The sequence below is a fragment of the Zonotrichia leucophrys genome, chromosome 26, assembly GCF_028769735.1.
Source record: "Zonotrichia leucophrys gambelii isolate GWCS_2022_RI chromosome 26, RI_Zleu_2.0, whole genome shotgun sequence".
NCBI lineage: Eukaryota > Metazoa > Chordata > Aves > Passeriformes > Passerellidae > Zonotrichia > Zonotrichia leucophrys.
Window position 1 is genome coordinate 6,653,237 of NC_088195.1, and position 21,333 is coordinate 6,674,569.

A 21,333-nucleotide genomic window follows, 5' to 3' on the forward strand; every position below is an offset into this window, starting at 1 on the left:
TCACATCCCGATCGTGGAGGCTTCCTCTGCCCTGATGGCCTGCCAGGTGAAGCCTTCCTGGGGACAGGGCTGCCAGCGCATCTGCAGCCCCTATAAGAATATAGCATATGCTGAGGCATAAATAAAATCAGATTGGTCCCTCTCAGGTGGGTGTGAAAGCATCACGACAAATTATTTACAGTAAGTCAATACCAAATAATTCTCCTTGGCCTGAAAGCCTGAAAAAGGCTTTCAGCTGTGGTTGTTGCAGGCTGGGATCCCTCTGCACACACTCCTGGGGAGCACGAGACTGGTTGTGGCTTGGGTGATTATTTTCCCATGCTCCATATCATAGAATCCCAGAATGGTTTGATTTGGAAGGAATCTTAAAGCTTATCTGATTCCACTCCCTGCCATGTGCAGGGACACCTTCCACTAGACCAGGCTGCTCCAAGCCCCATCCAGCCTGGCTGGATGAACACTTGAACGCTTTCACAGATGGAGCAGCCACAGCTTCTCTGGGCAACCTGTGCTAGGGCTTCACCACCCTTACAGGGAGGAATTTATTCCCAATATCCAAACTAAAATCTCTCCTCTTACAGTTTAAAACTGTTTCCCCATGTCCCGTCACTCCAGGACCTTGTAAATAGTCTTCCTTTATCTTCCTTGTTGGTTCTGTTCAGGTACTGGAAGGTTGCAATTAGGTCACTACAAGGCCTTTGCTATTCCTGTCTGACCAACACCAACTCTCTCAGCCTTTCCTTAATTCTCTGTCATCTCTGTGGCCTCCTCTGGGCTTGCTGCAACAGCTTCATGTTATTCCTGTGCTGGGCCCCAGGGTGGAAAACACCTCTGCAGGTGGAGCCTCACCTGAGTGGGGCAGAGGGGCAGAGCTCCCCCCTGCCCTGCTGCCCCCCTGGGGGATCAGCCCAGCACAGGGGGGTTCTGGGTGCCAGCACGTGTGGATGGGCCATGTCCACCCCTCACCCACCAGGCACCCACAGGTCCCTCCCCTCAGGGCTGCTCTCAGTGCCTTCATCCCCCAGTCTGTCTCTTCCCAGCGGGATTGGTTCTTCCTGAGGATGCTGGGTCTGTGCTGGAGCAGGCCTGCAGCTGCTGAGCTTTTCCCCTCTTGTTTCCAGAATGGAATTCCCTGGGGCTGGAAGCCAGGCTGGTGTGAGCTGGAGCCCTGGCCCAAAGCTGTGGGCACGGCCACATTGGTGTCTTTGGGTTCAGCTTTGGGTTCTGGAATCCCTTTCCCGGCCTGAGCTGTGGGACTGGGAGAGAGCCCACTCTGTTTGCACAGCTGACAAGAGCAGGCTCCTGTGCAAACTGCCCGGCTGGGCCAATCAGCCATCTGAAACCAGGCCTTTCCTTGTCCTGACAGGACTTGATCCTGGTATTTGTGGAGATTTCTGCCTCTTCCCAGGACTTCTGGACATTGGAGTGAGCTACCAAATGCCAAAAATGCCTGCACAGCCACAACTCTGGAGAACTGTCTGTGACCCACACCAACAGCCATCCCCAAACCCCTGCAGTCTGTGCCATTGTTTCTGGCTTTTGTGAAAGATGCAGCACATTGGAGTCAAGCTGTCATGTCCATATGAAGACCAGATTATATAATTTGACAGAAATTTGGAGCAGTTTCCCAGCCTGCGGGTCCAAGTTTGCTATAAACACAACTTGAAGCAAAAGGAATTGCCTTAGATGCCAAGCTGGTGCTGTCCCCAACAATTGATGTGAAGAGTCATAGAAATCTTTTGGAATCCTCTCCTGCTTTGGCGTGAGGAGACTGGAAATGAGACCAGGAGAGGTCCCCCTTTCCCCACAGCATTCCATGGCTGACTGCACCGTCCAAGAACTCTCAGGAAACCAGGCAAACATACCCATTCCAGTTTCAGAGAACATTTTATCCCAGTAACATGTATCAATAATACATCTTCTACAATTACAGAGTCCAATGTCAGTTCCTGAATTTTACAGCTCAGCCTTAATCTATTAATCTTAACACCTACTTTTGAACAATCTCAAACAATTTTATTGGGAACTTGAACAGAAAGCAAACTTCTCCTTCTTGAACAAACTCTACCAACTTGTCTATCTACAGAAAACAGCAAAGCTTTTAACAAACAAGAGCTAAACCCAATACAAACTAAACCTATTTATCATCCAACAGTTCCCAGCCTGAAAATCCCAAAATGTGGGTTTCCTTCCTTAGGCTACATGCAGTCTTTTCTTTGGAATTACTTTGTCTTGATCATCAGCAGATTCCACTGGTCAAGGTCTCTGCAAATAGAAGAAAGAAAAAAGGAAATTCTCCTGTTGAAAGAATACTTATAAAGGTGCAATTTTTGTACACCCAAATGCCATCTCCTCTGTCCATGCCCCAGCCAGACCAGCCAGTGGGCAGGGCAAGATCCACTCCTTAGTGGACCCAGTTTTCAATGACACGGGCAACCAGGGACTTACAATCTTCCTTCAGAGGAACAGAACATGGTCTCAAGTCTCCAGTGGTCACAGGCTGAAGTTCAGAAAGCTTCTGAGTTCCCTTTGCAAAGGAACAGATTCCTTGGCCAGACTAAAACACATTTGTCTGGAGCAATCCTGAAGCAATTCAGGTTGATCCTGAAGGCAAGAGCTGGAATCTGGAAAGAAGGATTCATCTTCCCATGGCAAGGGACACCAGAGTCAGCAGTGTCTGAGGCTGTTGGTGACAATGGAAGCAGGAGGCTGCACTGGGCCTGTTGAGCTGAGAGGCCACGGCCGTGTCCAAGCTGCAGCTGCTGCTGAACTCCAATCTGAGGAATTCAAAGAGCTCCAGCACAGCCCAGTGGAGCAGGTTGGATGTAGCTCCATCATCCAGCAGAGCCTGAACAAGGGATGCCAAGAGCTTTCCCTGGGTGATGGAACGGGTATAAAGCTCATCCTTCAGTGCAACGATCTTCCTCAGGAAGTGCAGAGAACCTTTGTGAAGAGAGAAATGCAAGGATTCCAAAGCCACAGGCCAGGCCTGCAGTCTGAAAATTCATTTCCATCCCTTCCCATGAATCCTCAGTTAGGTGTCCCCTGGAACACCTTCCACCCAGGAAATGCTAGGCTTGGAAGAAGGAAATGCCAAAGGCTACTCACTCAAGGCCAGAAATGTGGGAATTGATCAAGAGCACGACTCTTCTTAGCAAATCCCAGTGGAGGATGAAACCCCTCATGTGCTCCTCGTGCTGTGTCACACAAAAACTCAACAGCTCCAGAATTAAGACCAGTTGTGCTGTTTGATAATCATCTACAGGAAAAGTAATGCCTTCAATGAGCAACAAAGAAAAAGAAAAAAAGAAATGTCCTGTGCCATCCACCCAGCTCAAGTGCTCCTGCACTTCCTGACGTGGTTTTAGAGGACTTTGGCTTTCCTGGGTTGCTTTAGGAGGCAGAACTTTGGGGGAGAACAAAACAGCCAACACAATGGTGACTTTTTGGCACCTGAAGCAAATCTTGGAAAGGATACAAGTCCAACTCCTGAACAACCCTTCTCCAGGAGGTCCATTTGCTACAAAGCACAGCCTGAAGCCATGTCAGGGAGAGGCAAGAAGGGGCTGAAAAGTGCTACTGCAGAACCCCTGTCCCTGGGGAGCAGCCATTTTTCTCAGGTGCATTCCCAGCTGATTGCTGGGAGCACCCCTGTCAGTCCCTTCCAGACACTAGAAGCCTCCAAAGGGGAAAAGAAGGAAAAATCCTCATGTGCTACTTCCCAGGTACCTGTTGCTGCATTGGCCAGAAGCAGCACAGTCAGGACAGAAAGACAGCGGGTGTAGAAGGAATTAAAAAATCCAAGTATTTTGGATACCTAAGGGAGAAAATGGCTTCATTAAATCCTGCCCTTGGCAGAGACCTTTCCAATCAGAAAGCACAGTATGAACAGAAACAGCCTACAAAGAATTCCCTTGGCTCCAACAGCTCTGCCTGTGTCTTTCTGGTGGGGCCTGAAGCATTCAGGTGTCCCCTGCACAAAGTGCCATTTCTTTCTTTGGGAGGAAATATGAGAGACATCCAGGCTACCCTGCTATCCCCAAGAGAATCCCCACCAGGGATACTAATCTCTCATGGCAATCCATCCATGACTCCCAAGGCTTGGCAAAGTGTCCTTCAAGTTCTCTCCAATGCATCATTGCATCATGACAACCTGCCAGCCTTTTCCCAGGTTCTCCTGTCCATTCCAGGGTATGAACCTGTGGATTAGGGGTGCCAGGGCCTCTCCTGGGCTGTGCTGTGGGACCTCTGGCCAGACAGGGCTGTGTCCATGAAGCACTGCCTGGCGAACAACTGTGGGCACAGTGTCCCAGGCACAGCCCTGGCCTCAGCCAAAGGCTCTGGAAACTTCTGCCTTGGAGCTTCTTGCCATTTAGGCTCAGAGCACGCAGTACAGCCAAGCACTGAGTCCAAGCCCAACCTGTTTGGATGCTGTTTCCACAAGAAGAGCACTTGGGAAGATCAGGGTTTCCCTGGGCTGAGACAGTCCCAAGTCTTCAGCCCTTTGCATTCCCTTACCTCAGCTGTGGCCAGGAGATTCCCTGGATCAAGCAGAGTCTGCAGCAGCTCCATGACCTGATCAGCTCCTCCAAATGCAGCAGCATGATGGCATTACATCATGGCATGAGTGCATGGATGAGGTTGATACCCTGCAAAAATCCCAGACAAAGTAAGCCCTAAATAATTAGAGTGCAATGCGTTTCCTGGTTTCTATCAGTTTGGTTCATTTCTTTTAATAAAAATGAAAATTAAATAGAAGAATTGAGATTTTGTTTGGCTGGTTTGTTTCCCATTTGCCTTAGGCTGTTCTATCCAAGCACCTCCAAACCAGTTTTACTTACGTGGTGCCTCTGCTGGGCCTCTTGCATGACAACTTCTTGGACCGGGAATGGACAAAAGTTGACAAGACAAGATATCTGTGGCAGCAGATGCCACTTGCAGATCATCCATTCCTTAAGAAAAAAAAGAGATTAATTTGGTAGGGTAAATCAGGTTTGCTGTTTCTCATCAGGTTAAGCTGCAAAGAAAAGGGAGTGAAAGCTTTTGGGAAAGTTTCATTCCCAAGTTTCTCTGAGAAACACAGTAATGTGGTTGCAGAGAAGCAACAATAAACCAGCAGCCTCTTTTGCCCACTTGTGGGCTCCTTTTGAAGGGACACAAGGCTTTCTGTGAATCTGTGAGTTCTCTTTTAAGCAGGAACCATTGCCATTGTGCCACTTTCTGGCTGGAATAGCTGAGACACTGTTCTTCTGTACCTGTTAACCACAACTGATTCATTTTATACCAAAGGACTGATTGTACAAATCAATCTGTCTCTTTCTTCTCCTCACTTCTCCTCATCCAAATGGATTGTAAGCCAGACTAAACAACTCCAGCCCCTGCCTTGTTGTGTGAGGGTTAAAGCTGGTTAAGCTTAAGTTTGCCAAGGTCAAGTCTGTGATGGGCCTTCCTTTGCCTGGATGTTGTTTAAAAACTTGTCAAGTGCCTCATTCTGCCTTCATGTCCTCAAGCTTGTGAGTCAAAGTTTGTTCTTGAACTTGCTGGGAATGTTAGTGTTCCTCCCACACAGGGCTGTGAGGGGCTCAAACAACCTTCCCCTAAAGCTGAGTTGAGCAGGGCTGAACAAATGATTTGCTGGCAGTGCTGTGCCTTGCTCAGTTCCCAGGCTGTTCCTGCAGCAGAGAAAGCCCCTGGAGTTTGTGAGGAGCAGCAGCCTGGATTGCAAACTCTGGGCCTGGTTGCAATGCTGTGGTGGTAACAGCTGCCCCGGCCAAAGGAGGGACAAAATTCTGGTTTCCCATTGCTGCTCACGACAGAGAAATCTGCTGCTGCCAGCAGGACAGGATCTTCTGGGGAGGAATGAGCCAACAGCCCCAGAGGAGCTAAAAAGACTCTGTGGCCCTGATCCAACCAAAAGCACAGCAGTCCTGGGAAAACATCACCAATGCAGCTGCCCCGTGGCAAAGAGTCTCCTTCCATCTTAACTCTGCCTTGTCCTAAGGACTGCACTGGGCACAGAACTTGCCCCTGGTGCTGTCACAAGGATCAGGGCAGTCCAGGTAGGCACCTGCAAGAGCTGTAGGAACTTTGGCATTGGAGTGGTCCAATCCACTTCCACTCTCAGCAGAGCCACTGTGTGCCAGCAGAGGGACACACAAGTGCTCAGCAGGTCCAACAAGTGTGCCAGTGGCTCTGGCCTTTCCTGCTTTCAGGAAGAGCAGCTGGAACTTTTTACTTACCAGTAGAATTTCAAGAGCAGGAAGAAGTCCCAGCTTGGCCAAGCTTCGTAAAAATGCCTCTCCCTTCTGGTGAAACATGAGGGAACAGGCACAGAAGTTCTTCAGAAAATTCACCAGTTGCATAGGAAAAAGAATTTCTGGTGTCTCGGAGTAAGAATTTCCTGAAAGGAGGAAAGGGTTACAATTTCTAGCAGAATTGGTGTCCTGGTTGGCCCTTCCTAGAGAGAGGTCTTCTTCTCGTGGTGTCTCCTCCAAGCTTTGCCAACACCAACAAAGCAAAGCCATGGAAAGGAAACACACAGAGAAAGAAGAAATCTGTCACTTGGCCTTGACCTCAGAAAGACAGGGATACAGAAATAAAGTTCTCTGGGATGCTGAAACATTCTGGGAAGAAAGCAGAGCTTGAATTCAAGCCTGTTGGCTCCATGATAGTCCTTTCTACACAAGGAAATCCTGCTTTACAACAAAGACATCAGAGCTTACATTGCCAGAAATATTTCTTTAAGTGAAGACTTGAATGAAGATTGAGCTGCACTGGCAAGGATTCCTGGGTTCCAGAAAGACCTCAAGGACTGCAGAAAGCCTCAAGAGCAACTTCCCTTTCTCTGCTTCCTCCCTCTCCTTTCAAGCCTGTGAGCACTGACACCAGTTCCCATTGCTGGTGGGCACCTGGACTTCCATCTGCTAACTGGGCCACAACTTCTGACCAGAATTTCTGGTCCTTCTGTGGAACACAAAAAAGGAACACAACTAGCATGAGCCCTCTGGAAAGGCAAAACTTCCATCCTGAGAGGATCCCCCGCTTCCTCAAGCCCAGCTCTCCACCCCTCCATTCACTGTAGTCCAACAAAGGCCAGTGCAGAGCACACAGATCCCACAGGATCCTTCCTTCCCAGGGCATTGTTTCAGCAGTGCCTGTGTGTAGCAGCAGCAGGGGCAGAAGGCCAGAGCCACAGGGGAAGCTGAGCTCAGGGGAGGCTCCCAAAAGTGCAGCTCCCAAGAGCCAGCTGAGACACAGTTTGTCCCATGCAGCACCTGCCCCACTCCCCCTGCCCTGAGAACATCCCACAGGGATCCCTTTCCCTGTTGTGCAGCTGCAACCCTGCAAAGCATCTTTCAGGCCCCCCAGGCAAGGGGGAGCAAATGAACAGGCTGCAGCCACGGCCTGGTTGCCCTTCCTCACACTCAAACCAGCTCCCCTTGCAGATGCTCTGCTCTGCACTTCTGCCCCAGCCTTGGCTTGGTACAGCCACAGCCTCTCCCAAGAAACACTTCAGGACATCTAGGACAAGAGCTCCCTTCTGGGCAAGGATTTCAGTTCACTCATTGCTTAAGCCTCCAGAGGGACAAGAAAGCCAGGCTAACATCATCATCATCATCATCATCATCATCATCATCATCCTCTCTCAAGGCTTTGGATGCTTTCTGCCCTCTCTGTCCCTGCATTTCTCGCCACTCCTTCCCATGGGAAGCAGCGCTGGCAGCATTTCCCTGAGCCTGCTCTTTGGCATCTCATTTCAGAATGAGTTCCACAGACATTGCACCTGGCCCTGAGAGGGAATCCCAAAAGCTGCTTGTTTCCCAGCTTCCCCCAAAACCAGCTCCAAAGCAGGCTGTTGCTTGGCCAGCAAAGAGAAGAACTTGAGACTCTTGACAGCCCATTCAGGAATCTTTAGATCCTTCCCTGAGCTCTTCCCTAACTAAACTACAGAATCCAAGGCAGGAGAAAGAAGGGGGATCATTCCCATCCTGTGCTCATGCAAGCATGTCTGAGGAGCAGTGGTCCCTGGGCAACCCCAGCTCCAGGTCTCAAGCCATTGGGAGCAGCTCAGAAGGCACTAACCTCCAAGATATGGAAGATCTCCTCATTCTTCAGAAGGCACTTCCCTCCAATGGAAGATCTCCTCATTCCTGCAGCTGATGAAGGAGGTGAGGCTGGGCAGAGAACCCTCTCCCAGCCCAGCTTGCCTTGGCCAAGATGACAGCCTGAATATCCTGTGCCCAGAACACCTGGTGGAATTTTTGCTGGAGCTCAGGGTCTCGGATGGGAAGAAGCTCCTTCAGCTGGGTTGTTTGCTGCAGGAGCTGCTGGTGCCATTTGGGCTGTGCCAGAGAGGGGCCATAGTCGAGGGATATGACCACATCCATGATACACTCCTGGGACAGCATCACCTCCAGCAGAGCTGCTTGGTTGAGACACAGAATTCCTTGTATAATGGCTGACAAATGCTGCAAGCCCCATCTGAGCTGTAACCCCTTGCAGATCTGGAAAAGCTGTAAGAGTTTGGGAATGAGGCTTTCCTTCTTCAAGGCCAGCACCAGCCTTTCCCTGCAGCTGGCTGAGGAGAGAGCAGAGGTGATCAGCTCAGCAATCTCTGCCAGTCTGTGGGTCTTGCAGGGAGGAAGGCTGATCCCAGGGCCAGTTGCAGCCATTTCCTCCTGCTGTTCCTCTGGTGGCTGCAGAAGATCTGGGGTGAACTTCCAGTGCAGGTCATGGCTGCCAAAAGGCAGCAAGAGGGAAGCGACAGGGGAGCACAGGACAGAGGAAAGGCCATGCTGTGCTTTCCCCCTGCTGGCTCTGCCCCTGGAGCTGCCTCAGCTCCTCTGGCTCTGCAGCAGGAGGCTTCCATTGCTCTGCTCCTTGACAACCTGGCCCAGGCTGCCAGAGCTCCTGCACTCTGCTGTGTCCCCATAACCAACTGGTGGGACTTGAGGAGAGAACCTGCAGAACTGAGGGGACACATCCCAGCAGCCCAGTACCCACCAGGAGAAGGCCACCACGAGGCTGCAGAGGGACTTTTCCCCACAGCCTTCAGGGACAGGACAGGGGGAATTGCCTGAAGCTGTGGGAGGGCAGGTTTCAGCGAGGTCTTGGGAAGAAATTCTTGCCTTGAAGTGTGGCTGGGCACTGGGCCAGGTTGCCCAGAGAGGTTGTGGACTCACAGGCCTGGAGGTGTGCAGTGGGTTGGCCCTGGTGGGACAACAGGTACCCACCAGAACAGCCCTGTCCCTGCCCTCTGCACCTGGACAGGGCAAAGAAAATGGAGCCAAGGGTCCCTGGGTTGAGATAAGGATAGGGAGACATCCCTCCCCCTTCAGCTTCATGGGCAAAACTGCCTCAGTTTTTGGGCATTGACTGAATTGACTACTCCCAGCATCAGGGCAGGATCATGAGAAACCAAACAAATCTCACAGTCACTTTTCCTCCAGCCCTCCCTCCTTCCCAATGTCTCCCTCATCCCCCCTCCAGTAGTACAGGGAGATGGGAATTTGGGTTCTGATCGGTTCATCCCACATTGTTGCTGCTGTTGCTCAGGAGAGAAGTTGGAGTCCTTGCCCTGCTCCAGCACAGGGTGTTACAGGGCTTCCAAGGGTTGCAGAGTGAAGAGAGAGACGAGAATCTTGACTCTATGATCAGAAGGCTGGATTTATTATTTTATGATATATATTACATTATGACTATGCTAATAGGAATAGAGAGGAAAGTTCAGAAGCTTACTAAGCTAAGAACTCAAAAGGAGTGAATAAACAAAAGAGCTCTGTCTCATTCTGTCCCAGAGAGAGCTCGGTCTTTGATTGGCCCTTAATTGTAAACATCCAACATGGGCCAATCACAGGTGCACCTGTTGCATTTCACAGCAGCAGATAACCATTGTTTACATTCTCCTTCTGGGGCCTCAGCTTCCCGAAAGAGGGAAAAAATCCTAAAGAAAGCATTTTTCACAAAAGATGTCTGTGACAACAGGGTCCCTGTCACAGGGATTGTTCTCCAGGAACTTCTCCTACTGGAGTCCATCCCATGGGAACCAGCTCTCCACAGCCTGCTGCCAGGTGGGTCACTCTGCCTCAGGGTCAGTCCTTCAGGCCTGACCAGCCTGGGTCCCCCACAGGCTCCCAAGGCCTTGCAGCAAACCTGCTCCAGCACACAGGGCTCCTCCCTGCATGGCTCTGTGGTGCCCTGCCAGGACCTTGCTCAGCAGGAGCTTCCCAGGGGCTCAAAGCCTCTCTCAGGCACCCCCTGCTCCAGCCTGCAGGGTCCTGCAGGGGCTGCACCCCGTGCCCTCCATGGGCTGCAGGGCACAGCTGCCTCTGCATGGCCACGCCATGGGCAGCAGGGAAATCTGCACCTGGAGGAGTTTGTCCCAAATTTTGGCACAGCTGCTTTCTCTGGAAAACTCCGTGCTAAATCCCATCAGTCAGGGATTCACAAGGCAGGGCTTGGCCCTAAGTAAGCCCCTGCCCACAGAGGGCCACTGCCTGTGCACCAGTACCCCCAAGTCCTTCCCTCAGGGAACACCACCCCGTTTGTTCGAGGTCTAAACAGTATTTGTGATGCCTTGATTGGTTTTGGTCACTGCTTTGGGCACCTCTGGCCCCATCTCACTGCCCCAGGACACTCCTTGGCTGGACCTTCAAGTGTGAGCATTCCTGAGTGTTAAAAATGACCAGATAATATTTGCTTTCACATTTATGTATTAGCTTTTGCATGTTGTTATTGATCATAAGTATTTAGATATGGTACCAATTATAACTTTTCTTAGCTGCTTGTTAATACAATATAATCCATCAGTTTATGTAATGTATTGCTCATAGAAACAGTAGTGTAATGAATATGATATCTATGTATCACTTATAGAAATAGTGGGGTGATGAATGAATTGTACTATAGACCTGAGCAGACATAAGATGTGAAAAAGCTTTTGTGTAACTAAGAACAGTGCAAAACCATCCATTGACTGACTGTCCAAGTGATAAGATAACAGTGACACAAGACAGAGCACCAGAGGAGAGTGGGGAAGAACTCCTTCACTCCTCTTATCAGAAAAGTGTGAAACAACGGGGATGAAATCTCAGGAAGGAATACAATTTATTGACTTGATCTCAGGATGTCATACAGATAAGTCAGGATGGGAAAGCTAAACACGAAGAGCCCTGCAGTATCAAAAGCTCTCAGAAATATTTAAATAATGTACAAGTTAATGAATATGCATGTAACCCCAACAAGTAACTGTATATAGAGAGCATGATTTTAAGGTTCTTTGGCATGCTCTTTGGCCATTTGTCAAAAGCACACCAGCACTGGAAATATTGTCCTTTTTTATCCTATTATTAAACTTTTAAAAATTCTAAAGACCATCGAGTCCAACCATTCCTCCAGAGCTGCCATGCTCAGCACTACCCCGTGTCCCTGAGTGCTACACCCACATCTGTCACATGAAAAGAGATTTTCTATACTGTTAATGTGGGGAGAGTTACTTGACCCTCTGTCCTGGATTGCCAAGCAAATTGGATTCTATTTACCATCTGTATGGCAGATGTACTCAGTTCAGTGGGCAGTTTTCCTGATCTCTTCCACAACTGGGCAGACATCTGCTGATAACAGCTATTGAATGTCCCTGCATGGCTGATAAGAGCTACAGCATCCCATTGGGAGATGTGAGCCCAGAGGGAGGAGCCAAGAATTCCTACCCAGATATAATCTGGAGATTCTGGAACACCAGCACAGCTTCTGCACTGGATTGCCCAGAGGAACAGCAGCTGCCTCTTCTTGCCCTGGATCTTCAGAGGCAGAGACTGCACCTTTCTCCAGGATCCCTGCTCCAGCAGAACCAGCCCTGACACTGCAGGAGGGCTGAGCCACAATTCCAATGGGACTGCTGCCAGCACCCTGACCCACAGGGTGTCAGGCTGGGTTCTGACTCTGTCAGTGTTGTTTTGATTTACTGCATTGTTTATTTTTATCCTTTTATTTTCTTCTCTAATAAAAAATTGTTACTCCTGCTCCCATATTTTTTACCTGAGAGCCCCTTAATTTAAAATTTACAGCAATTCAGAGGGAGCAGGTTTGCGCTCTCCATTTCAGGGGACGCTCCTGCCTTCCTTAGCAGACTCCTGTCTTTCCAAACCAAGACACCCTCGGTATTTAATTTGTCTCAGTGCCCCTGGACAGCCAAGCCTTGTGCCTGAGCAGTCTGTCAGTGTCCCATCAGGAGCCCCCCCAGGTCATCCTGCTGGATCCTGGTGGTGCCACTGACCTTCTCCAGCATAAGGGAGAGCCCTCAGCAGCTCTTCCCATTTTCTGACGCCGCAGGGGCCCTTCCTCTTTACCAAGAGTGTTTCCTCCTGCTGGTGACAGCTGGTGCTGGGGAAGGGTTCACCCTCAGAGTTCACAGAATAAATCCCTTTATTGATATAAGACTGTGAGGTTATAGTTCAAGAATTGTCTGTGTTACCACCTGTCAGTGATAGGATTTGTCACTGATAGGATCTGACTGCATAAAGGTGTTCAAAGCAATCCCCAGACAAGCTCTAATCCCCAATTAAAGCATTCAATGTGCACAGAGTGCAGTTCTTACCCAACAGGTCCTGAAGGGGAAGAAGGCAGGTTCAGCCCACTGACTAAGCCCAGCAGTAACCCTGGAGTCTTCCCTCACTCCTCCCCCATTCTCAACTTACTTTTTATCAGTTTATTTCTGTTTGGGTGGAACTTGAGTGACTCAAGTGGTGCAGGCCTTTATGTGTAAAATTCCTTTGCTTTGCTTTTAAAGATGAGTCACAAAAACCACCCCAGTGAGGGGTAGTCATACTTTTGGGAGAGGGGGTACCTTTGGGATGGAGGGGTGTGTTAATGATACAATTAGACTTTAATGAACCACGTTTATCAGAGGAGTGGTATCAGAGGAGAGCATTTTCACCCAGCTGTTTGGATGTTGGCTTGGATGCAGGACATTTCCTCCTCCCTGACGTGGCTAGCAGGTGCTGAGCAGTTTCTCAGCTGCAAAGCACCATTGAGTTTTTTCTAACATCCAACCTGAACCTTCCCTGGGGAAACTTGAGATCACTTCCTCTTGTCCCATCCCTTGTTCCCTGGAAAAAGGGACTGACCCTCCCCTGGCTATAAGTCCCTGAACAGAAACTCCTTCTCTCCTGCATCCCTGGGCTCTGCTGGGGAGATGGGAAGGCTGCAGCAGGTGAGAGACAGCCCCAGGTTACCGAGCCCAAGAGACACCACTCTGCCCCTGGGGAGACACTGGGGGTGAGCTGGGATGGCTCTGGGCTCTCTGCACCCCTGAAGGAGCTCAGAGTGCCCCTGTGGCACACAAGGCATCCTGCATGCCTGTGCTCTGCGGGCTCTCTGTCACACCCTGAGAGTGCTCTCATTGGAGTGGCCCCTGTGGCACACAAGGCATCCTGAGGCAGTTGGGCTCGTTCTGGGGGCCTTCTTATGGCTCCTCCCTTTGAGGGGCTCAGAGTACCCCTGTGGCACACAAGGCATCCTGAGCCAGTGCTGGAAGGGGCCAGGCCTGGGCCCCGCTCCCTCTGCAATGGGGTCCTTCACAAGCCTGGTCCCCTTCAGGCCCCTTCAGAGCAAAGACCAGAGATGGCATTTCCACAGTAGAATTGGAGATACAGGGAACCTTTCTGAAGCTGACAGGCAGCTTTCAATCCACTGGCTCTGCCTCCTCTGGAGAAAAGAAATAGGAGTAGGAGAACTCTGAAACCTGGCAGCCCCTGCCTTGCTCCTGTGGGATGGAGGCTGGGGAAGGCAGGTCTGCCCAAGGTTGGCATCTGCAGCACCATCTCCTGCAGCCTGCCTTGGCCACAGTCTCTGGGCCATCTGCAGAGGCTTCCCAACCCCAGGGAAAGGATGCTCATTCCCAAATACTGCAGTAGCATCAGCTCTGGGATGTGTGTAATGCTCTACACAGCCTTGGGATCCCTGTGGGAGATCCCTGGCCACCAGGAGCAGCTGCAGGGGGAGATGTTTTGGTTGACAGCTGCTCTATATGAGTGGTCAGTGTGCCCAAGTGGGCAAGGAGGCCAGTGGCATGCTGGCTTGTGCCAGCCATGGTGCAGCCAGCAGGAGCAGTGCCCGTCCCTCTGTGCTGGCACTGCTGGGGCACCTCCAGCCCTGGGGGCAGTTTGGGGCCCTTATGGCAAGAGAGGCACTGAGGGGCTGGGGTGTGTCCAGGGAATGGAGCTGGGGAAGGCTCTGGAGCACCAGGAGTGACTGGGGGAGCAGCTGGGGGGGCTCAGCCTGGAGAGAAGGAGGCTCAGGGGGAACCTTCTCATTTTCTACAACTCCTGACAGGCGGTTGGAGCCAGGTGGAGATCTGGCTCTTCTCCCAAGTGGGAGGCAACAGGACAAGAGGAAATAGCCCCAGTTGTGCCAGGAATTTCTTCACCCAGAGTTCACAGTAAAATTCCTGTGGGATCTGGTGCCAAAAGCTTTCCAGGTCCAAAGGAAGCAGCTCCTTGTTGCCCTCCCAGTCCTCCTCCCTTCCTGCCAGTTTCAGTTGCACAATCCCAGCAGCTCCAGCAGCCTGGGCTCCCCAGCTCCTGCCCCAGCAAGCTGTGGTGCCTCAGGAGAGGGGAGGGAGGAAGGATTCTTGAACCCCAGAGAGCGGCCATCAGCTCCTCGTGTCAGCTGCCTGCTCCTCAGTTCCCTCTTCCATTTGTCAAGGAGAAAAGGCCAGCCCAGGGAGAGGAATTCAATGGGAGCCTTTGCCAATGGCATCCTGGCCTCCCCTGGCAATCCTGCCCGTGGCCACTGCCCTCAGGAGCTCTGGAGCATCCAGCTCCTCTCCAGCCTCCCCTGCTGCAAGGGCTGGCAGATCCTCCTGGAGCACAGAGCCCCAGGGGCTGCCGGGGCAGCAGCTCAGGGTGGGAAACCATTTAGTCACCAGAACTGTTCCATTCTCCTGACTTCCCCTGCAGGAGCTTCCTGTGCAGCTGCTCCTGGAAGTGGGAGCCTTTTGCTGACCTCTAGGTCCAGGGAGCAGAACATTGATGGATGGAATCTTCTTGGAATGTTCCAGAGCACTAAAAATGCCTAAGAAAGGGAAGATCCTTTCCCTGTTGGTACCACCTGGTTCCTGACCCTGTGTGGGCTTTGCTGGACCAGGGAGAGTGTCCCACTGCCATCCCTGCCCTCCTCCACAGGCACAGCGGAGTGCCAGAGGGGCACAGACCCAGGACACTGTTTCCCAGGGGGATGGAGAAGATGGAGAATGGCAGTTTGCACCCCAGCACCTGCAGATCCATCAGGGATGAGCACATGAGGGCACAGCCAAACTCCAGCTGGGACTGGGGTCCTGCCAGGGCTCTGAGCATGGACAGAGCACACAGGGTGGGGTCAGGCTGCAGGGCCACACATGGATCATCCTCAGCCTTTCAGGGTGCAAACAGCATCCCTTGGAGCCTTGGAATTGTTTGTGGCAATTGTTTGACAAATGTTTGTCCTGGGCCTTCCTGGGCTCCTGTACTGCCCTGGCATAAAACATGCAGGAAAAGGGAAAAGCAGCTTTGCAGCCCTGCAGCCACACTTTCTGTAGGCTGCTCTGGGAATGTTTGGGCTCAGAGGGACACGTGTGAGGGTACAGAGGGTGTGTGGGACACCAGGGAAGGGCAGCAGAGTCTCTGCTCCTGCACTGCTTTGGCCTCTTCGCTTCTCAGAGCTCTCCCTTCACAGGGAGCCAGGCTCCCACCTGTCCTCCAGCTGTGCTGGGAGCGCTTTCCCAACACCTCTGCAGCCTTTCCTCTGCAGTTTGGGGCTGTGCATATTTCTCCACCCCATCTGTCTGCACCCAGAGCAGCACTGTTGTGGTGGGTTCCCATGGGAGCCATTGCCAGAGAATCTCTCCTCATCCCCTGCTCTGCAATTTGTTATGAGAGACTCATAACTCCAGCCTGGGCTGGTTGGAAGGGACCTCAAAGCCCATCTTGTCCCACCTGTCCTGCCAGGGACACCTTCCACTACCCCAGGTTACTCAAAGCCCTGTCAAACCTGGCCTTGGACACTTCCAGGGATGGGGCAACCACAGCTGCTCTGGGCACCCTGTGCCAGGGCCTCACCACCCATATTGGACAACAATTCTTGCTGAAGTCCTATGAACTCCTTTTTATCTGTGGAGAAGCTGCAGCAAGGCCTCCCTGGAGAATGCCCTCTTCTCCAGGTGAACACCCCCAGAGGGGCTCCAGGCCTGGAGCAGCTCCGTGGCCTCCTCTGGGCTCTCTCCAGCAGCTCCAGCTCCTTCCTGTGCTGGGCCCCAGGGCTGGGGCAGCTCTGCAGGTGGGGCCTCACCTGAGCAGGGCCCAGGGGCAGAATCCCCCCTGCCCTGCTGCCCCCTGGGGATCAGCCCAGCACAGGGGGCTCTGGGGGGCCAGAGCACGGGGCTGGGGCTGAGCTTCTGATCCACCAGCGCCCCCATGTCCTTCTCATGTCCAACACCCCCATGTCCTTCTGATCCACCAGCACCCCCATGTCCTCCTGTTCCACCAACACCCCCATGTCCTTCTCATCCCCAACACCCCCATGTCCTTCTGCCCAGGGCTGCTCTCTCTCCATTCTCCAATCTTGCAACTCTTTTAACTTAGAGTAAACCGCCCAGCAGAACAAACCAGCGCCGAAACGTGGGCAGCGCTCCCGCCGCCCGGAGCCAGCCTGGGGCCCTGACCCGGAGGATCCCGGCCCGGGTGCTGGGAAGGGGCTCCCGGGCAGCCTCAGGAGCCGCTCCGGCCGTGCCGTCACCCCCCGGTCCGTGACATCAGTGCCGCCCTCCGGGCCCGCCCTGCCCCGCCAGGGACAAAAGCGCCGAGCGGCGCCGGCCCCGGCGGCTCCGACACCGGCAGCGGCTCCGACACCGAACCCCAGCACCGACCCGGCACCGAGCCCGGATCTGACACCGAGCCCGGATCTGACACCGAGCCCGACACCGACCCCGGCCCGGCCGCAGGTGGGTGCGGGGCCGAGGCGGCCGCCGGGTCCCGCCGAGCGCAGCGGAGCCGCCTCCGCCTCCCCTCCCGTGCCCGGGGCTGCCTCCATCCCTGTCCATCCCTGCCCATCCCTGTCCCTGCCCTGAGGGTGCCCCATCCCCGCGGGCCGCAGGGGGGTGCGGGGCTGGGAGGGGCTCAGCCCCCCGTGTGCCCCTGGGGCGGGCACGGAGCCCCCCGAGGTGCCCGCGCTGCCGCCGCGCACATGGCGGGATGCGGAAGCCAAAGCTCTTGCATCAGATCGGTGCTCGGTACCGCGCACTGCCAGGGAGCCTGGGCACCTCAGCTGGGGGCTCGGGTCGGCTCGCAGAGATTTGCATTGCTGGGCACCGGGCTGGGCAGAGGCTCCAGCACAGCTCCAGGTGCTGCTTTTCAGCCTCAGAGCCCTCAGCCCGTAGGAGGGGGTTCAGGAGCACTGGGCAAACTCGGGTTCTGCCAAGTTCCTGTGTCAGATCTTCTGTCTTTGCCTGCATGAGAAGGGCCAGTGCTTCAATAGTGTGAGGGGTGAGGCAGCTTTGGGCGCTGCTCCTCCTGGCTCTGGAGCTTGGGGAAGGGTGAGAGGAGAAGCCCTGCAAGGAGCAACTGTGCTCATTTGGTCTGATACTGCTGGAGCAGAGCAGCCTGAGGTCAGAGCTCCCCGGGGTCTGCAGCATCCTCCTGAGGGGCAGCAGAGGGACAGCTCTGATCTCTGCTCTCTGTGAGATGGGACAGGACTGGAGCTGTGTCAGGGCAGGGTCAGGCTGGATCTCAGGAAAGGCTCTTCCCCAGAGGGTGCTGGCACTGCCCAGGCTCCCCAGGGAATGGGCACAGCCTCGAGGCTGCCAGAGCTCCAGGAATGTTTGGGCAGCGCTGCCAGGGATGCCCAGGGTGGGATTGTTGGGGGGTCTGTGCAGGGCCGGGGTTGGGTGTGATCCTTGCGGATCAGTTCCAGCTCAGGATGTTCAGTTATTCTGCTGGGATATATACAGAGCCCTTCCCAGGAGCTCAGGGCTGTGCTGCTCCAGTGGGTCACGGGCTCTGTGCCAGCCTCTGCTGTCCCCTGGATCAGGGGCTCTCCAGGCAGCTTGGCAGTGCCTGAGAGCGTCTGAGCTCAGCCCCCTGCTCCTGGAAGGGGAGGATGCAATCAACTGGGGCATTTCAGGGCTTTGGGGAAGCTCGAGTGGGCTCAGTCCAGTGATGGATCTTGATCCCTGTGGGAGTCAGGAGCTTTTGTTAGCACCCCTGAAAATGCTGTTTCTTTTGTTCTGGAGCAAGTTGGGATTTTCATGGAGAACCCTGCTTCCAAGGAGACACAATCTCAAGCTGTGCCAAGGGAAATGTAGGTTGGATATCAGGAAAAGGTTTTTATGAGAGAGTGATAAAGTTCTGGCAAAGTTCTGAAGAGAGTGATAAAGCCTGCCCGGGGAGGTGGTGGAGTCCCCATCCCTGGGTGTGTTTAACACAGCTTGGATGTGGCACTGGGTGCCAGGGTTAGTTGAGTGTTAGGGCAAGGGTTAGACTGGATGATCTGAAGGTCTCTTCCAGCCTGGTGATTCTGTGAGTTCTGTGAGTTCTCTGTAAGCCAAGCCTGGGAGCTGTGTGTGCAGGCAGGGGCCCGTGGCTGTGACAGCCGTGTCTGGCCAGGGGCTCAGCTCTGTGCTGGCCTCTCTCAGGCCCCTGCTCTGCACAACCTGAGGCTGCCTTGGTGGCAGAATCATTTGATTGCTGCTGGAATCAGGCCTGACTGCTCTTGGAGTCATAGAGCAGATGAGCCACATGTGAGCATCACTCTCGAGCTCAGAGTCTCTTGACTTCTTCCCTCCTATCCCAGCAAAACACTCAGAGGCATCTGATGTGATCCAGCTGCATCTCCTGGGGCAGTTCTGTGATTTCTCCCTGGTAATTCCCAGTGGTTTTCCATATCTCAGGTCCCCGTTCTCTTGCTCACCAGTTCAACATCACTGGGTCACACATGACCTTCACTCATCCTTGTTTATGCTGTGGGTGGCCCAGAGTCCGCTCACATTGCTGCTCCTGCCAGCCCATGACACAGCAGGGACAAGGGGACAGCTCTAGCTTGCCCCTTGTAGAGCTGTTCCAGGTGCCCAGGTGATGGGGAAGCTGCTCTGGGACAGCTCCTGGCTGCCTGGGGCAGGGTCCCCATGGCTCTGACTGCAGGTCCCCACGCTGAGCCCCTGGTGCCACATTCCCAGAGCGGGGCATGTTCCCTGCTCTGTCCCTGGGAGCTGCTTCCTCTCTGCTCTGCCCACGTCCCATCTGTCTGGGTCCCTCTTGCTTCAAATTTCTGCCCATTTTATGGCCATGCCAGCTGCTCTCTAAACTGGCAGGCTCTACTTAGACCTCTGGGCTTGGGGCTCCTGCTGTGGCTTCCTCCCCTTTGACTTTTCCTTTGGCCAGGGCATGGATTAATTCTGCCTGGACTGCTGTGAGCATGCTTAGGAGTGAATTTTGTGCAGCACTGATCGTGCTCTTCTCTCATTTGCTTGTTTGAATACCCCCATTCAGAAAAAAAGAACTTTTCACATGCGTCAGTACAAGTGATCTCCAAACACAAAGTGATTGCTCTGCCATTAATTACTGTAGGATTTTAGTAGGGCACAGACACAGGAAGATTGTCCAGCTATAGCAGAAGGTGGGATGGTTGAGCTGATATCCTGGTGGCTGCAGGGATGGTCCTGGAGTGACAGGAGGACCTGCCCTGCCCTGAGTGCTCCCATGGAGCTGCATCCCCACAGCCACAGGCCCTGCTCAGCTCCGGCAGCTCCCACCCAGCTGCTCCCAGGATGGCAGGGCTGAGGTGTCAGCTCTGGGGACAGTGACAGGAGCACACTGAAAAAGAGGATGAGTGTGTTTGTGCTGCCTGAAGGCTGCAGCAGCTCACTGCTTCCTCTTACAGCCAGTGCTGACATCCCAGAGCACCAGGACATCCTGCATCCATGCTGGTTTATGCCTGGGTGTTCAGTGTGGCTTACCCTGCCTCCCAGGCTGGTGCAGCACAGCACTGTGACAGGGTTCACAGGGGTCTGAGGATGAGGGAAGAGATGAGGATCTGACTCCATGTTTCAGAAGGCTTGATTTATTATTTTATGATATATATTACATTAAAACTATACTAAATAGAAGAAAGGATTTCATCAGAAGGCTAGCTAAGAATAGAATAGCAAAGAATGATAACAAAGGTTTGTGGCTCAGCTCTCTGTCCGAGCCAGCTCACTGTGATTGGCCATTAATTACAAACATCCAACATGGGCCAATCACAGATGCACCTGTTGCATTCCACAGCAGCAGATAACCATTGTTTACATGTTGTTCCTGAGGCTTCTCAGGAGGAAAAATCCTAAGGAAAGGATTTTCCATAGAAGTTGTCTGCGACACAGCACCTCTGAAATGTGTGTGAGCCTGAGCCTGGATTTCATAGAGCCACAGCCAGATTTGGGTTGGAAGGACCTCAAAGGTTACCCAGTGCCACCCATGCCATAGGCAGGGACACCTTCCACCATCTCAGGTTGCTCCAGGCTCCATCTGAGCTGGTCTTTGCTGGAGAGCTGGACTGCTGCAACGTCACACTCTGGAACTGGGGTCAGCCTTGGCTGGTTCTGCACAAGCCTCCCCATGTCTGTGCTCCCCACGGTGCAGCTGCTGCTGAAGGATGGCATCTTGGTTTGAGGCCTCTTCCCTTATCTGTGGTGGATAATGGAGTGGCTCCAGGGCCAAGCCCTGCTTGGCACTGAGAGTGGTGTTTGTAGGGCTCTGGGTATGTTTACTGGGAGTTGTGGAGCTGCAAGAGGAAGGAGAATAATCTTGGTTGTTTTGGCAGGCCCTTGCCTGTGCTCAGTGAGGTCATTGGCTCTGGGATTGTCACCTCCTGTTCCTTATTTTGCATGGGGCACAGAGTGACTTGGAGAAGTGTGACTGTGGTCACCAAGTGTTGCAATTGGGCAAAATATGCAAAGTATTCTGAAAATAATGCTGAAGGGATTGTAAACACTCTGACATATCTTGAGTGGCCATTCCTTAGGGAGTTGGGAGGGAGGATCTGTCTGGATGACAGTTGTGAGGATGTGGCTGGTCAGGTCCAGGCACCCAAAGCAGAGATTTCCTATTCCTTTTCTTGCTGCTGCTGAAAGCCTGTAGCACAAATCTGGGCTGTGTGTGGCCTGCTGGGCTCACAGCATGTGGGGGGAATTTGTTGTGGACTAACAGGGAATTCTCAGCAACTTAAATCTTATCTCATGTTTTCTCTGTGTCTGGCTGTGAGCCCTCACAGGGATCCCCAGGACAAACTGATGTCCATGGTCTCTGCCCTCAGAAAATCCATCCT

The 21,333-nt window shown here is 52.9% G+C and overlaps 2 protein-coding genes across 2 annotated transcripts in view; one reads left to right on the forward strand and one right to left on the reverse strand.

Moving 5' to 3' along the window:
- LOC135457974 (serine/threonine-protein phosphatase 4 regulatory subunit 3B-like) lies at positions 1–17,064 on the reverse strand. The gene is made up of 3 exons (XM_064732824.1): positions 16,697–17,064; positions 8,208–8,736; positions 1–90 (listed from the first exon to the last, which is right to left on the reverse strand). The coding sequence occupies exons 1-3, from the start codon at positions 17,062–17,064 to the stop codon at positions 1–3; spliced, it is 987 nt and encodes a 328-aa protein (XP_064588894.1).
- CSRP1 (cysteine and glycine rich protein 1) overlaps positions 16,802–21,333 on the forward strand; it is a 15,490-nt gene continuing 10,958 nt past the window's right edge. The window contains exon 1 of the mRNA XM_064733195.1: positions 16,802–16,975. The gene's annotated coding sequence lies outside the window, so the exon portion shown is untranslated. The remainder of the gene's footprint in view (positions 16,976–21,333) is intronic.